The sequence below is a fragment of the Sipha flava genome, unplaced genomic scaffold, assembly GCF_003268045.1.
Source record: "Sipha flava isolate LNK unplaced genomic scaffold, YSA_version1 207_pilon_pilon, whole genome shotgun sequence".
NCBI lineage: Eukaryota > Metazoa > Arthropoda > Insecta > Hemiptera > Aphididae > Sipha > Sipha flava.
This window is the reverse complement of record NW_020272813.1, coordinates 227,444-246,660: the sequence shown is the minus strand read 5'-3', so window position 1 is coordinate 246,660 and position 19,217 is coordinate 227,444. Positions and strand designations below refer to the sequence as shown.

Genomic DNA, 19,217 nt, shown 5'->3' with positions numbered 1-19,217 from the left:
AGAACCAAAAATGCATTTTAATTACGTAAATATATACGTACATATATATACTTAAAGAAAATATTAAAACAATAAGAAAATGTATTTAAAAGCGGACACCAGAAATTTTTATTTTTATTTTATTTTTTATAGGACATCCAAAAATATAATACGTATTGCAGACGATTTAGTTCAACTTTCTCCTCGCAAACACAAAAAAATATATATATATATATATGAACGCAAGAAAAAATGAATTCAATGCAAATATATTATAATGCGTAACGTTGGAAAACAGGTCAAACCGGAAATGATTTTCAAACGTTAATATCCAAACAAATTAATTTACACAATATTGTGTGATAGAAATAATATTGTTCAAGTGACATTACGGGGCAGAAAATGGTTATAAAGTATTAGTTTTAGCAAAAACAAATTGTATGTATTACAAGGAGAATCTATGGCTGAGAATTTTAGTTAAGAATTCATGATTATGAATATTTTCTTGGATTTAGATATAGTGTAATGAATTTGTGGCAGATGTATGATATAAAAATAAATGTTTGGAAAAAATGTCCAACCGAAATTATATTACTATAACATTCATTTTGCCTTTGGAAATGCGGCAATGTTCTTTCATTCTGGGGATAATAGAAATTCGATTTATTCACGAGCACCCGGCCAACGGGTTATTTTTATCTTTAGCGTAGGTGTTGAAAAGTTCCCCGTTAAAGAAAATAATTAAACGTCCTCGATTGTGAGATAATTGCGATAATGCAGTCGTATTCAGACTTCATTGCTTTTTAAAGCATACTAGTTTCGGCCATGATTTATAACGAGACAATTAAAATTTGTATCAATTGATATGACAATAAAAAATGTTTTGATTTTTAAACATTCTTAAAATTTCTCGGGACTTTTTCCCAATGAAAATAATAATAGTATGTATATATGTGCAAGTGAAAACGACAAAAAGAAGTTAAAATGTATTACATAATTGGGAAAAAATCTAATTAAATGTAATTAAAATTTAATTCGGACACACAGTTATTGAATTACATAACATGCGCGGTGCTATTTTTAATGCGTATCGTTCAGCTTGTCTTCTACCTGAATTCTCAGTTGATATATATATATATATATATATATATATATTCAAGCATTCGAGCTATTTTAAAATGCGTAAATGTTTGAGCGGGGTATAGTCTTACTATAAAAAATAGTATCGGGTTTTGAATAGAATTTCATTATATTATATGGAATTCTCTCACTTATATCTAACTACAGAGACTGCATCGTGCACTATATACTTTATGATATATACCAAGGCCATAATTATCTACTGCAAACGCTACTGAAACGGAACGAAAAACAACGATCAGATAGTAGTGTTTTGGTAGCAACAAAGCCTATGTTCAAAATAATTACGCTCCGCGTTCTATAAATATATTATTGTTAATATTATATGGAAAAATATCTACATCACAAATTCACAAAATAATAAATTGATTGTGTATAATAATACACAGTTGCTATTGCTATAGGACGTTCAGCGATAATATTAATGATCATATTATATACAAGGTGCTTAAAACATAAACAAATGTTGATAGTTGCAAGTTATAAGAAATGGTAATCAAAACATGGCATACCATTGATGGTAGTTACTGTACAAGTTTGAAAAATATATTAAAAAATAAAAATAGAACTGAAAGTGTATAAAGATTAACTATATTTTTAGCAGTACGATTAAATAAATAAGTTTTTAAAAATGATTCGGCACTCGGTGTAAAACGTGAAGATAGTTACTTAATACACTGCGTATATTACAGATATATGCAGATATAATAATGTGTACAATAATCAAATGGAACTGAAATTATTACTAGCTCACCTATGATAGTGGGTTTTTTACATGCGGCCAGGTAGGAATCTTGACGCACCACCGGTTTGAAGCGATATGATTCATCTTTAGCAATAGGCTCAGCTAAAAAAATAACCTCTTTTTCGTCAATCACACCAAAAGAAATAAACAATATAACTAACAATTATAATAATAGTTAAATAACAATGCCATAACGAGAAAATTATTTTGATGCAAGTCTGATGTGATGGCAGTTTTTATCGTTGTGTCCGTCTAGTAAAATTTCACCCGACGCGCATTACGACAAAAGCTCACACCAGAAAATAATTATGTACATAAAAAGCTGACGATTAGTTTGTCTTTCCTTTGGCCTTACCTTTTTGTCCGTCGTACTCTTTAGGCGGATCGCAGTGTAACTTGCTGCTACCGATCGGTACAATTAGATTGCCTGAATGGTATCCTGAAGCGGCCTTGGTGAAAGACATTGACTTGTCAGAACCTGAAACAAGAATATCTTTGAATTATTGCAAATCCCAGAGCGCTGGATCGAGTTTTCCGAGCATTGAGAACCGTATACTATAGCAATGGTTCCTAATCATGAGAGCGCGAAGCCACTAGCTGTAGCTTAATTTGAACTTAGACTAAGGACCCTCCCCTTTTTTTTGTATAGCTTATGAAGCGTTATTATTTTATAGTAAATATAATTGCATTGATATTCGAACATTACAAGTGAATAGTTTCTCTTTCGTTCGTAATTAAATCGGAGTTTTGCTGCACGCTTGCGCAATAAACTCACTCCAATTCCACGAGTTCACGGACTACCCAACTGGGAACCACTGGTGGCTATAAATTATAGTAGTAATAATAATAATAACAATGTATTGTGTGTGATATACTCACCACTGCAGCTACTAGTGATCGAATCATCTCTGAATTCTTGTGGTTGCACGGCCGACGGCTGCTTCTTGTCGGAGTATAGTTTCTGCTCGTACTCCATCTTTCTCACAGCGACGTTAGGAACATTGTGTTTGGACGAGAGCCGGGCCAGTTCGCTCTTGTAGAAATCGGTTTTGTCGTCGACTCGGCCGCTCTCGAACTGCTTGGCTCTCATGGACACCATCTGTAGGTTGGCCTGTTTCAGGTGATGATCGACGGGTTGTTCCGCCGCGGCCGACACGGTGGTACTGGGTGCAGGTCTTGCGGCACCACTGCCGTCTTCGTGTATCTTGTCCAACGTGTTCACGAACTGTTTGCTCTTCGGCTTGGACGGCGGGCCCACCGCAGACGTCGATGGTTGCGGCTGAGCTGCGGCAGGATCGACAGCCGCAGTAGGACAAGGGTTCGTGGCGGGACAGGGGTTTGCGACGGGTTGCGCCGGTGGCCAGACGGGCGCGGACAGTTTCTGCGGCCTGGAGTAGAATTCCTTGGCGGGATGCTGCGGCGGTACGGTGGGTCGCCGGAGGAACTCTTCCTTTTGTTCGAGGCTCTTCTTTATTCGGGACATGATGATGGAGTCGTCGGGCGGCGGTGCCGCGTGGTGGTGGTGGTGATGGTGGTAATGGGATGACGTTGATGAGTCCGCTTGGAGCAGCGCGTCGCGACACGCCACCCCGATGTCCATGCTGTGCCGGCCGCTCGGGTTGACGTGCGCGGAAGATGGCTGCTTATTGCGGTGGTGCAGGTATCCGCCACCGTTCGTCTCGGCGGTGGATGAACGCCGGGCGCTAGGCGTCCGGTGAGGAGACACGAATCTGGCCGCGGTCGACGACTTCGCGCCGACGTTAACGCTGCCGCTGCCACCGCCGCCGTTTCCTCCACGGAGATGATGATCCCAGACGTTCTGGTAGATAGGGCTGGAATCGCGACCACGGTGGAAACGCAACTCGCTGCCCGATGTCATTGCCGTTTTCAAACGGCCGGGTCTCTGGTTGGTCTCGGGGTTGTGAGCGGTTTCGCTGAAGTACTACGGGCAAAAATATCCATACGGTCGTATTACTGATTTCCGATACAATATTTACAATATTTCCGGATAAACGTATGTAAATAACCATAGTTTACGGGATAACACGCGTACACAAATTATATGTAAACAACAAGCAACAATATAATCATTATTATTATTATTTTGCTCGATGTGCAATTGTTTGAAAAATTGCAATTTTTACCGTTTATTTCTATAGCATAATAGTTGATATAAAAAAATAATAGTCTGATTAAATATATTTTTCTGAACCGTTAATATGTATAAAAAAAAAATAACGGGTACTCAAAAGTTTTATTTTACGTACAAATTTGACAGGATTTTCCGTGAAATTTTGGTGTACTACGACACTACTTCGCAGAAATGTTTCAATTTATAATTTACCATAAACCTTATTTTTAACTATTCATTTCGGTTGAAATTTATAATACCCCGTTTCAGTAATAACAGGTTTGATAATCGAAATTTGTCCAGAAAAACATAATATTTGTCGATGACAATTCGTACGTTGTAAACTCAAAAATTTCCGAGAACAAAAAAATAAATTTACAATCAAAATCTTATACTCATTATTAACATAAGTATTATCATTGATTATAGAATAGATCTATTCTATGATCAATGGTATTAGTATTTCAACTTATTGTGAACATTATTTATATGTACGTGGTACCGGGTACACCCGTTCAACGACTAGGAGTGGACAGTTTTATTTTTTAAAATCTATAGAACCAAAAAAAATGATTTTTCCTTTTAAGAAGTGCGCTATTTCTACAAAGCATTTTTAACGTACGAATGTTTATATGAACGTATGTAAGAGAACCGTGGCTAATATATGTACATGATTTTAATATATCTGTACATGAAAGTTGATGTTCGATAACACAAATGCCACAATAATACGAGTAGTTGGTTGCAAGGCAATTAAATTTATACTTGCACTTTTCATTGTAACCACAATTTGATATATAAGGGATATACAAAGTAAATATACTCACCAACTGTAGAATGTCATTTTCCATGGGCACAACGAGCAAATAGAGATAACATTGCGTTTGTTGGATGACCTGCACGACGTGAGCATAAGATTTTCCGGCCACTGTTTCACCGTTGACGCTGATTATGCGGTCACCAGTGTTGAGACCCGCGACACTCGCCGGACCGTGTTCTCGGACATGTTTCACAAAAATTGTGTCCATTGGCTCGTCCGGACGTACGCCGGTACCCCGTCGCAAACCCAACCGTTCGTCACCAGCCAAAACCTAAAAAAAATTGACAGGAACATTATAGATATTTTTAAGAGGATAAAAATAACAGTAATTCAATATAGACAATATTTTAATTGAAACATTTTCCAGCCCTTGTTATAATATAACGTTAACTTCAAAATACAATGTATTAGCATTGTCGCACAAAAAATCAACAACAATAAAATACAAATAAACCAAGTGAGTAAGTTCTTCACATAATTTGCAATAATTATAGTAAACGGACAGTCAATTTTATGTATAAAATAACAATTTAAAATGATGTAGCCATAAAGGCAAATATAAAAGTAAGTGATATTTTTTTATGTATGCCTAATCAAATTTAATAGTAATTCAAATTTACAAATACATAGATTTATCATCTTAAGAATATAGATGTATTTAATGAATTTATGTTATAATTGAAAAGTACCTACCTATATATAATATATGGATTTTCTAATCGACATTGTTAAACACGTGTGCTACAAATAAATTTACCATTATCATTATTAGTTTTTCTAGGAAAACTTAGGCAATTACACTGAAAAAATTCTAAAAATCACTTGTTTATACATATAATATTAAATAGAATACGTATTTTTCTTTGTTTTAGAGCTTAAGTGCATATTTTATGTTTATAAAAAAAGAAAAAAAAATATGTTTAGACAATGATGTATTTTGGATGTATTTATTTCATAGGGTTTAAAAAATTATAATATTATTTTTATATAATATCATTGATTATATATTAAAAATCAATGATAATATGAATTAATCTTAGTATTTTTCTGCGAAGCTTTTTAGCTTGAAACCAATACTTAAATTCAAGATGTTCAAAAAATATCAAACAATAGACATATGTATTTCAATAATTATATACTATGGGCATTTTCCAATTTTTTTTATTCATCAAAATATGTTATGCATTTAGATCAATTATTTATAATTAGTTTTTTGCATATTTTAATTTTTTTGGTACCTACAATTTAAGATCTCTAGTTTAAAATAATTTGACTGCTAAAGATAATAACTAAAAAGCAAAAAGTTGTTAAAATAAAAATTTATAAAAATATCATTACGACTAAAAAATATATTTTGTGTTCACGAAAATACATTAATGATGATAGCCGATTGAAATAGTACCTTCTAAAATACAGTATAAAGATAAATATACATATAGTATTTGTGTATATACTTTTAAGTGGAATAACTAATAAAGAATCAATGAAATTCAAAAAGTGACATAAAAATATCTACTTCGTTGTATTTTATACAATTATTTGAATGTTATATTTATTATTAGTGTATTATAGATCTGTATATAGTATATTTAATACAAATAAAATCCATTATTACAAGTTTTTTATAACTTAGTAGTAGGTACTCGCATTCGATTTTAGTTTCAATTACATTGATTCTATATTTTTTTAAGATTATCATTTATTACAAAACATGTTTTAATAATAAAGCACTGATACATTTTATCGATTTATCATTAATCGTTATAATACTTTTGGAGAAACTTTTGATTTATAATGAAAAAAGCTCTCAGCAGTTTTGTTAAATATACTAATGGAAACAATTTCGAACAAATTAATTTTATATAGAATGTAATTTTGATAGTAAATAGTTTTATTTATGAATTAACAGTGATGTTAGTCCAGATTAATAACGAGCCCAGAAAAAAAATACTGCCCAAGTACAACTTCTGACTCATCCTTTTTTGGCTACAGGTAGCGGAGGAGCTTATCCTGTCAGTAGTTTCGAGAGAAATACAACGATTTAAATAATGTCAAAAATACATTTTGTAACCAAAAATAATTGGCAACCAGGTGAAATATCTCATAGAAAATTCATCACAGATTAATAATATATGTGGTTAGACTAAGTATAAAAACGTAGCACAAGGTGAGATGTTTTACCAGCCAAGAAAATAATGTCGAGTTAAAAGATAGTGTAAAATCGACAAGTGCAAATAATTATCGTGTCATTTTTACCAATATGTATTTTTGTGTGTTAAATCTTATTTTAACTTTTATTTGAAATATTCAATTTAGGTTTTTAAATTAGAAAATCACTTAAATATCATCATTATTTAAATACCGGCCTTATACATTTTAAAATTTGAATAAGATAATAATTGTTTATAATCTTTATTTTAATATTAATTTATATATTTTACAGTACATACATTTTTCATCACAAACCTGGGCATAAATGTTATATACATACATATATAGAATTACAAATTAAAAAGTATTCGGTACTTTTTATAAAAAGGTGAAGTGTTAATTTGTTTTTTAAACAAAGTATCTATTTGATTTTATTATTTTTCATATGTTTACTTGTTAAGCATGTTACACTAATATAAAATTAAAATTATGTTGTAAATGTTCATAAAGTTTATATTATATATATACTTATAAATGCATCTTTTTTTTCTGATGTCCCAACACATAAGTCCATAAGAAGAAAATTTGTTTCAAGTGATACTGATTAATTTAACGTAGTTTTTATTTTGCATTTTTTTTTTTTTTTATATTTTATGTCAATTTTAACTAAAATATTTTTATAAGGCATATGTTGAAGTTTTTAGGGCATTTTTAAGTTATAAAAGCATTTTTCTGAATTAATGTATAAATTCTAATTAAGGTATTTGATTACGCGTTTCGGCATTTATTCACTGAAAAAATTGTATGTTTAGTATATAATCTACTTAAATTAATAAACTAATAAATACGAGCATATCGACTATTTATATAAATAGTATATTTTATTGAAAATAGAACAAAATTAATATAGTCGAGTGAAATTTTTCTATTCAAAGATTCCAATGACGATCATAACAGAAAATTATGAAATAAATTAAATTTAAATAAAGTTAAATAAAATATATATAATATCATTTTTAAATGATATTTAACTATAATAAATATAATTTTTTAAGTATTTTTCGCTATTTTTTAAAGTATGAAAAACTCAGCCATATTTATTAGGTAAATATATAAAATAAAACAAGAAAATACTGTTTTATAATCAGTAATTATTTATCTGTTAGAATTTAGAATATTGTGTGTACACATATTATATATAGTCATCTATTAATATTAGATTATAATATCAATTATTATAAGATAATTTTTAGGAAAACTAGTTACCTAAATTAGCACATAAATAGATTATTCGTTATTAAAATCAAAAAGAGTAGAAAATCTTAGAATACATAGTCATAAATTAAAAGAAGTTACCAAAGTTATATAAGTGTGTGTTATACATAATTTAAATGGTTAACTGTCATCGTATAAAATAAAATATTATTAGTATTTAAAATTAAATTTAACATTTTATTAAGTGACGAAAAGAACGATCAACTGTACAGTTATTAAAAAAAATGTTTACTATTTTAATTTACAACTGCGTAATAGATTTATGAAAATTACCAAAATACTTGAATTAGTTACATTTTAAGAAATTCATTTAAACGAAAACTAATATATAGTTATACTACTTTATTTTTGTTTTTCATTTTTTACTTACAGAATTACCTTTTTTTTTTAGTTTCTTGGTATAAATTTTTACAATAATATAACGATACATATTAAAAAAATAAAAATTAAATTAAATCATTTCTAGAAACACATTTTTTAAAATTTTACTCTCATTATGAATTATCATATACTTATATTATATCAATCCATAGTTGGATAAATTTAATTAGGTATAAACTTAATTCGTAAATTTAAAACTATAGTAATGGATTCACTTTAGGTGCAGCTATTCATATTTACTACGGCAAAAATAAAAACAGAAAAATGTCTTATAGGCGTAATACCTAGTAAGAATTTCAGTAGATGTAATATATTTAAGCTGTGGTCGTATAACCGTGATTTTGAGTGTTCCACATCGAACTGTTGTTTCGCTCATTAACAACATAGACAATACAATTTCTATAAACTATCATTGTGTACTTATATATTCTAAATTAATATTAAAACTAATCTCAAGTAAAAAAGGATGAAAATATTATCAATTTTAATAGAATAATAAATAATTATTTTAATTTTACCGTTAAAAATTATTTATTTTACAATGGTAAAATTAAAATTCAGAAAAATGTATACACTCATTTACATAAAACATAAATAATCGACCAATAAGAGATTAACATAAGACACTGAGTATCATAGTTCATTGAAAAATCAATTTCATAAGTTTTATGTATGGTAACAGACCTTTTGTCGATATGAAAAGTCCTTTTGAGTTTATACTATAAACTAGTCGTTAAGTATGAGGTCAAGGGTATTATTAATTGTTAAAAAAAAATTAAGATATCATTTTTATAAAAAAAAATTCCATTAAAAACGATCTGATTTTACAAATAGTTCAATGTTAAATTTGTTACCTAGCAAATTCAATTTACGATTACCATATAACAATATTATAAAAAGTATTAACGGTAAAAATTACAATTATCGCTTACCAAGTACGATTCGGGCGGATAGACGATGAAGTGACGTAATGTGAAACCAAATCCATTTTCTGATCGTCGTATGAACAATGATCTAGGACCACTGGATCTTGGTTCTCCACGGTTTTGGCCCTATAAATATAAACATTTGTTAAATAAATAAATCTAAATTTTAAAGGAATCAAGTTAAAAACAGAATATATATAGTATATACAAAGCATTGTTAATATTCAAAATTTTCTTCTGAAACACTAGAAATTTGCTGTTCAAAATTTTACGCTAGTCCTTGAAATGTCATAGCGCTTAGAAATATATAGATATAAGATATTAACAATAAGTCGTAGTTTCTTTATCTTGGTGTCTGTAAGACTTACATGAACGGGGTCATTCGTGATCATTTAAAAAATGAAGGATATTAATTTAAGTCATAGAAGAAAACGTACGTAATTCTTACTGTTATTTTTCAATATTTTCGCCAATTGATTTATTTTTACATCTTTTTATTATTTTATAAAAATATTAAAAATATAAAACCTATTCGATAACAACATTTCACAAAAAACATATCATAAAATGGATTTTAGAAGAAGCTTAGAAAAAGCTTTAAATGTAAACCATTTTTTATTGGTGTTATTTCAGATTTATGATGTTAAAAATTTAAAAGAATATATATATTATTATATATTTTAAATTTATAGCAGAGTGCAACATACGAAATTCATTTTGTTACAGTAGAGGTATACGCGATGGAATCATGCCTTTTATGGACGAATAAGAGCTGAGACCAGATTCTTGCACAGAATTTAATTCTCAATCGATTGATACTAAAACCACAAGATCTCATTATTTGCCATGTAAGGTACCATGACAGTAGCAAACATTTGTTTCAATTACTAATATAAAGTGAACGTACAAATTCAATATTATTCATTGGAGTTATTTTTTTTCCCTTTTACCAAGAATGTTATAAAATTAAGCAAATTTTACTATAACGGTAACAATATATACTGCGGTGGATTTAAATATAAAAAATATTTTATACATCTCTACATAACAAACGAACAAAAAAAAAAAAAATTTTTACGTCACTGTGTATGCGTTTATATAGAGAACTATCACCAACTTGGTGTACAGGATTTATTATATTATATTTATTTAAGAATTCTTCAAGGATCAATTGATATAGCGTATTTTTACTACACTGTACATTCATAATTCTTGAAAACGGTATAGTTACTATCTACCTACGTAATAACATGCTTATTTTTTCAAACACTTTACTACCGGCATATTCGTTATCAGATATTTGCAATTATTTTTATTTTTATTATGAGTAAACGTCATAGGCCATGAGTAATCTGTTACGGTAGTCGGGTAGAGTAATTAGTACGAAGTATAGGTGTATATTATTGTTAGTCAAATATTAATGAATTCCGTTTGATCACGGCAATGCTGATCTCTATTCATTACACAAGCATCTTCTGCGATGACCCTTATAGTAATCAATGCAGTGAACCGACACCCGGATAAGCAAACTTTATGGCGTTACCGCAATTAATTTATAATTTATCGTAACAATAATAAAAGTTAACAGTAGACACCCGTATGTTATACAGAACGCACAATATATAAAATGTACAGTCCCAAAAATGTCCTTGTCCTATAGCATATTGTTCATTTTAATCATCGTTAATATTATAATTGTCCTAAAATGTACTACCACAAGAGTGAATTCAAATAAAAACAATTCACGTCATTAATTCATTCATATAATTATAATCAAATATATACGAGTAGAACATTTTTCCCTTCGGTGTTTCGATCCTATATACATTATATACTATAAACGCATATTTTGATCGCAAGGCACGAATTTATTTTAAAAATAATATACCTTATTGGATTTCAATACGTCTTTTTAAGTGCGCCTACAGTTGTAAATCACTCGTACAATTCTCGGGCGACAGATAAAGAAGTAAAATAAAAATCGCGATGAAAATATCAAGCCGAGGGAGACACGTCATTTCGTCGGAACAGTAAATATCAACACATACTCGGCGTCTCAGCAGTAGTAGATAAACATACAAGAGCGATGAAGACCGGACAAAACGTACACGCACGCACGCACGTGTATAATAAATAAGGGGGCCGCCGAAGATGATGTAAAAAAATGTTTAACGTAATGTACTCTATTTTCCGTCGGTCGCCTCGGACGTATCACGTGTTTAACAACTGCCGCGGTGGTTTTTAACGACTTCGTACGATTATTATTATTATTATTACGAACGCGGGAGAGTGCACACGCGCAGCCGCGTTCGTCATAAATATAACTCGGACTAAAACAACTCTCGCGCGCACCGGGGCCAGCGCGTACACCATTATTATTGTAGTCGGACGGCGGCGGAGGTGCGTATTATATTATTATTCTGTTGTGCGCGGTCGTTTTCACGATTTTATTATTATCACACGGCGGCGGCAGCGGATATTTGATTTGCACACGTAGTTCACCACAATACGTAAGCGTGCGCGCATACGTTTATGCACACCGCGAACTGCCACACGCCACTTCCTCGTCTGCGCACCGGCCAAAACGCTCGCACGCGAATTTTCATTATTATCGTTATCGTTATTATTACCATTATATTAAATTACTACAGTGCGGTACACGTTCGTTACTTCGTTTGTCTTCGGCCGCACGTTACTGCAACTACACCAACTGTGATGTGATCGACGAGATGTGTAAAAAAATAATTGCATTCGTACTACTATACAATAACAATACGTGCCTATATACCAATTTATATACGTGTACAGTAAGTATACGTTATATGTGACGCATGAAAGTGCAACAGTCCAACCACAATGAACTCCCGCGAGTATCTATATACACGTACGCTCTGCGTTATTATTATATCCGCTGCCAACGTGAATTATAATGGCGACCAACGTAATCATTTTATTTACATACCTAACCTACCCATACCGAATCGTATAATCTAAAAATTGCTCAGACATTTAACCGAACACGAAATTACAGTCTAAGAAAAAAAAAACAATACACGTTCTTACCTATATTACTATAATTCTTTTAATGCATACCGTTTTAAAAGAAATTTCTTTTCTTAAAATTATAGTATGCCAATAGATAAATAAGTCACTGATTGATTGATGCAGGGAATGAAATAAACGTATACATCGATAGCATGGTTTAATGAACAAGAATAAATATCGACTAAAACATAGGGAATTAGAGTTAAATTTTATTATTATATAATTTTATAAAATATTCTATATAAATATGATTTTAATACATTATTTCAGTTTTAATTCTACAAAGAAAAATCAATGAACACTCATATGACATGGAAAACGAGGAAGAAAAATAAACGATGTCGATGAAAGTGGATTAATTAATAGGACATTGTACTTAAGTTAAATGCGTATTTATTATATATAAACTAAGACAGATTCTATAGGAGTGTCATGGCGGAAGACGAATGAGTCAGATGAAAGTGAACAAAGATGATGTTGTATTTTAAATCACGAGCGCGCAGTTACACGCCCAGACCTAAAGCTATAGACGAATGAGAAAAAATGTTTAGACCGCAAGGTTTTAAGAATGAGAATCGAATAAAAAATATAACTAAATAAAATAAATTATTTCATTGATAAAAAATGATAAAGAAATAATTTAATTCAATTTTCTATGATATAGATACCAGTCAGAAACAGAAATGTTTTATGATTCTATTAAATAATTTAACGATATACTTAACCAAACTATTAAGAATTTTTAAAATGAGCGTTTTTGATGGGATTATAATTATATAAACATCCTACTAACTACTTCCAAATAAATTAATGAAGAATAAACATTTTGCTTACTTTATGTCTACTTAAGCCCAACAGCAATAACCACTTCAAGTATTTACGGCTTATTGAAATTATTTATGTTTCTATACATCAATACACTATTAAATACATAATATCAATAACAAACATTTAATAAATTTCAATGTCTTGATAAATTATAAAATTATATATTAATAATAAACACAATATAGTTACACTATTTATAATACATCGTAACCATCAAATATAACGGTTAAGATATTTTTAATAATTATCTAGGACTGTTCAGTCGTTTTTTTTATACATTTTAAATAAAAAAACCGTTATAAAAATTATAAATAATATATAAAGCTTGTTTGATTTAATGTATATACTATAGTATGTGGTCGTACATTTTTATCCTAATCTACTGCAGTTGTTTCGTTGTTTGTATATAATATTATAAAAATATAATTAAAATAGAAGAAAAAATAGTTGGCAATATTCAAATGCGTGTAATATATAATGAACACGATTTGCATGGCAGTGATGGTGACTTGAATGCACGTTCTCCAACCCAATATTAAACAGCGCAAGCAGCTGCTATAATATATATACATATATATATATATATATAAGCTTTAAAAGATTCAAATACACGCGCATAATATCCTGAGATGTGCGATTTTATCGTAAAGGGACTTTTATATGTGACCTAGTTAAAAAATATTTTTTTGTAAAGACTTTCATTGAACCTCGCGAATTCTTTCAGCCTAGGGTAATTATTGTTTTACAAACCATGGGCAAAATGTATAACATTTGATTAAGTACTATTTAAATAACAAAATATAAGAATTTTTTTTTTCTAGTAACAAACTAACATTCGTTTTATAAAACGACGTGACGAGGGGGCGACGGCGACGAGAAGCAGCAGACGACATTTGGAAAACATTACTTTGTTACCGGGTTGACGTAGACAGTGCACATATATTTTTTATTTTTATTTTTTTGGCAGTAGCTCAGCCGTTTATAATAAATCGGCTGCCGGCCAGGCAGCAGGCGATGATTTCTGACATTAAAAAAAAAAAAAACCGTTTAGCCAGCCAGTTTATAGATCCCGTTGCCGACTAGTACATTTTATAAACTAAGAGTAGTGAATTGTGGTATCAGTTTCGTTGCACATAGTTACATAAATTATTTAGACGAACAAAACACAAAAAAAATCAATGGGTCGAATTTTATTTTAAATGTTGTTGACAATGTTAACGTTTCAAATACGCACAGGTGCCAGTGATGGCGATCAACGAAAATAATTGAATTAACAAATTTCTCTTTTTCTTTCGTCAATAGATAATACGCAATCAGATTATCACCATTATAAATGCAAATAAGCCCCGTTGTTAGTAATTCATGCCTGCAGCGTACGGTTTTTTAACATTGTTAAGTTAACAATACTATGATACTGACGAGCGTCTGTGCACATAACGGTCACGTTTAACAAAAAATAATAATTGATTTCTAACGCCGGCAACTAAAATTATGTCATTACCGGTACATTATATTGTTCTATAACGGTTTTGGAGCTAGTACCTAAATAATAATTGCTGATAATATGGTAGATATATATACCTCCTAATATGCGCTTGTCGAATTCGTGATCGACGATTTTGAATCCGAGCGGAAAATAACAATGTACTTCGCGTGCGTTTTGTTTGTCTTATTAAGCACATACAAAAACATATTAAATCAATACTACACAAGCCATAATGATTGACAAGTAGGTATATGGCCCGAAGGTCAAATACGTCATTAGCATATTATATTTTTGGGACACGTCTGCGATGGCCGCACACACGCACATACTTCAAATACTAAATACAAAATACATGTTTATTATATGTTTAGATTAAAACAGCACTAAATTAATTCATTTTTGTACAATTAGAATTTATGTTTGATTTTCAATATTAAAACAAATAAAATACGTTTGACACTCTAACACAAATATGTAAATGGTAAAACAGTAATAAGTAAAACAGATATTAATATTAAAATTATTATATTTAAAACGATATAATTAATTACAATATTGAGGACACTTTGTTTTAAATATTTAATGGAATTTTTTATTATTGATACATTCATACCAATAATGAATTCGTTGAACAATATACTTTTAAAAACATGAAAAGTTTTCGATTAATTTGAATTCCTATATTTTTTATTATTATAAATAAGAAAAATAACATAGTTAATTCGTTTTTTCACAGGAAAATGTACTTCGACGACAAGTTCCAACAAGTATCGAAAAAGAGGATACGCGTTTTTGGTCTATAATCAGTAATCACTCTTTGAATCGTAACACGCGTGCAGCGGAAGGCCGCAAAAATCGTGATTCCTAAGGCATATAATTGAAATACCATCTAAAACAACACACCGTTAGTCATCATGACCGACGGAATGACAGAAAAAAAAAAACGTATTTCTTATCCTTATGCTGATGAGACGATGTTAAGTAAGTATAACGATTTTAATAAAATATAATAAAAAAAAAAAGAAAAAAAAGACGAGCCGTTACACGAGCACCTGCGGAACGGATAACTACAGTTGCATAGCTCGAGCAAGGAAATCGCAGTCCATGTCACCACTACAGGACGCGTGCGGAAATGTGCTTCCTTGTCACCACCATTGTTTCGGCATTATAATTTTTTCACTCTAATTAATTTACATATAAAAATTAACGAACTGTATAAACCAAATTTCCAATTTATACCAATTTTACGGTATTCGCGTGAAAATGAATAAAGACGAGAGAAAAACTGTCAAGCGTATAACGTCGCATTGATCATATTATCTAAGCAAGTGGTAGCATATCGAAACTGTGTCAAGACAAAACAGCAGGAAGCTTTTCTATATGCACTAACAGTTTTCGATCAGTTCTGCACGCGTCGTCATAGGCGTACATAGTGTTATAGTACGTAACACTCTTCTTCTCTCTCCCTGTATATAAATGTCTAATAAGGATTACTTACTATTGGTATGTTTAATAATAATTACTAGCCAATTATATGACACTATTCATACTAAATTACAATGTAAACGTGTATATGCATTTAGTGAAGTAACTCTTCTCTAATTCTTAGGCTTCATATTTTTAGACCAACGTTTTAGCTGTCTTATGATCAATAGATAAAATTATATACATACACATTTCTCAACATATACACAACTTATCTGCTTTCAAACATAAACAATATTCAGAATTAAAATACTTTACCGTCGTCATAAGCTTATGCACAAAATTTCAAAAGGTTAAACCTAATAACAAAATTATTAATTTTATTTTGCGAATTATAATATTAATATGTATATCTATGAAGTATTAAAAACATTTTTACTACAGATATAAATTTTTGCTAGGCATAAAATACAATTTTTTATATCATTAAATGATTATTAAATAATTAATTTTAGAACTGCAGTAAGTTTAACTAATGTTATTCAAATTTACAATTATTTATAAAGTATATTTATGCAATTGGAACAGGTAAAAAATTAAATTAAAATATTTAAAAATCATCAACAAAATATATTATTTTGAAAAACTGAAATACAATGAAACATAATCCAATTATCTTCTAAACAAATTAAAATGTAAAATAGAATTAGTTGTTGGTTACCTAAAAGATTTATTTAGAAACATAATATGTTTAAATAGGATCAAAATGTACGTCAAAGAAGCAATATGAACTTAAAAAAGCCATTACAGTTTTCTGTTTTAAAATAAACGATTGCCACATTAATTTTTTTTTCTAAAACTTACACTTAATACATTCATCCATGATAGACGGTAGAATATGGTACTGATGTGAAAAAAAATATTAACATCCGTTCATATGACGGTTCTCATAATACATTTCAAGAACAGTAAATAATGATATTTTGCGTAGGTCTTTGTCGCACAATATCATTAAAGAAGATCAATTATTTTCTAATTTGTTATTTTTTTTCTTCACCCCACCTACGAAAAATATTTAATAACTCGTTAAGTCATGTTCAAAAGAAGTCACTATGATAATCGAGTGATTTATGCGCAAAAACTAACTATACGTTAAGTTGTTTAAAAAATCATGTCATACACGTTAAATGTGCCTAATGATGACATGTTAAAATCACGAGATAAAAAAATAATACATATTTATACAAAAATAAAATTGCTACTGGTTTATAAAAGTATTTTTCAAAACTGAAATAAAAATTTTCCTAATCGACAAATTCGATCAGATAGTAGACACATTTAAATTATATTTGTTTTCAATTCTTAGAAATGGATGTATAGGTGAATATATATTTATATATAAGAATAATAATAATAAAATATACTATCTTATTACAGCTATACCTAGAATATAGTTAAAAATACACGTGAGACAATTTTTGTGACATTTGTGTAGATCTAGTATAATGTTATTATAATGTTAAACTGAGATAATAAAATAGCAATACACGCACTGAATCCTCAAGATTTAAAAACGATGAGCTAGTTAATGTCCAACCGGGTCGGCTACTCCAAGATTTGTAAAACACAAATAGAATAATTTAAACTATATTGGAATTGTAAAACTACATAAGCTTAAGCTCAATAACGAATAAATAAAACAAAGTATTAACTACCATTTATATGTATTAATTATGTTAAATATTGTCATGAAAATAGATATAGGTAATAAAAAAAATTCATTTTTTATTTTTTTTTAGAGAATTAAAAAGGTAGTTTTATTTAAAACGACCATTTAATAATATCTTTAAAAACAAGATGAATTGATAAATTTATGTATAATATAAAAATGCATGTACATTTAATTTTAATCTCCAGCGTATACAAAATTCTGAAGAGAAAAAAATTATTTTTTTTGATAACTTGAAATATGTTTATTGTTCTTACAGGTACATATATCGAATAACGCTATTTTCCACAATGATAAAATTAAACAAAAATCGATCACAAAAACTATTCTCAAAAATATAAATTCTAACTCGTATAGAAGTAGAGAGATAATATTATATTATTATTATCTTATATAACGTTGAAAGATAATGAATATATCTATTAACTATTATTTTATAATTTAATTCATAAATATTATTGAAAAAAAAAAAAACTACTCAATGAAAACAAAAATCATAAAATTTGTATAAAAGGAAACAAAATTGTTTGGAATAATATAAGATTGGTTAAAAATAACAAATTTAAAAAACTATTGTTTTATGACGAACTGTATAAAAATAATGAAGAACAATTTTTGTTTTTGAGATACAACAAAGAACGAAATGTAATTGTTAACAGACAATTCAATCTATCAACAAAAAAATAAGAATCTTAAATTTCAAAAAAATGTATAAGACAAATATTTCCTGAGTTCAATAAAACAAAACGTTTACTTTGTTATATTTACGTGATGTTGTGATCTAGCAATTCAGGCTAATTAATTTTTTTTAAATATTTTTTTATGTGCTTAATATTCTAATTTATACATGCATTTGTCATACAATTATTTTTATATTTATAATTTATATACTTAATCTTACAAACAAAATCAGTGTATATTAAATAATATTACTCAATACTGATCTATTAAGCAATCGATATTTTCGGAGGCCAATATTCTAACATAGATTATATTTCAATGTATCAAATTACTGATATCCCGGATTCTTCTTCTATGGATTTATGGCCATGAACTTGTGCTGTTACTCTAAGAAGGTAAAAACAATATCTTGAGTTATAAAAAAAATCAGAGGTTTGTGTCATGTTTATACTCGAATTTAGGGTATACTTACAAT

General features: G+C 29.4%; 1 protein-coding gene across 10 annotated transcripts in view; it reads right to left on the bottom strand.

Annotated features, from left to right (window-relative positions):
- Positions 1-19,217, bottom strand: part of LOC112682619 (rho GTPase-activating protein 21-B) — a 56,532-nt gene that overhangs the window by 14,221 nt on the left and 23,094 nt on the right. For 8 of the 10 annotated variants that reach the window (XM_025553269.1, XM_025553274.1, XM_025553265.1 and 5 more), the window contains 5 exons: positions 9,555-9,674; positions 4,823-5,086; positions 2,744-3,806; positions 2,220-2,342; positions 1,874-1,966 (listed from right to left, as the gene is read on the bottom strand). In XM_025553269.1, the coding sequence (XP_025409054.1) occupies positions 1,874-1,966; positions 2,220-2,342; positions 2,744-3,806; positions 4,823-5,086; positions 9,555-9,674 (1,663 nt within the window). The remainder of the gene's footprint in view (positions 1-1,873; positions 1,967-2,219; positions 2,343-2,743; positions 3,807-4,822; positions 5,087-9,554; positions 9,675-19,217) is intronic. The other 2 variants (XM_025553271.1, XM_025553272.1) reach the window with 1 other exon arrangement.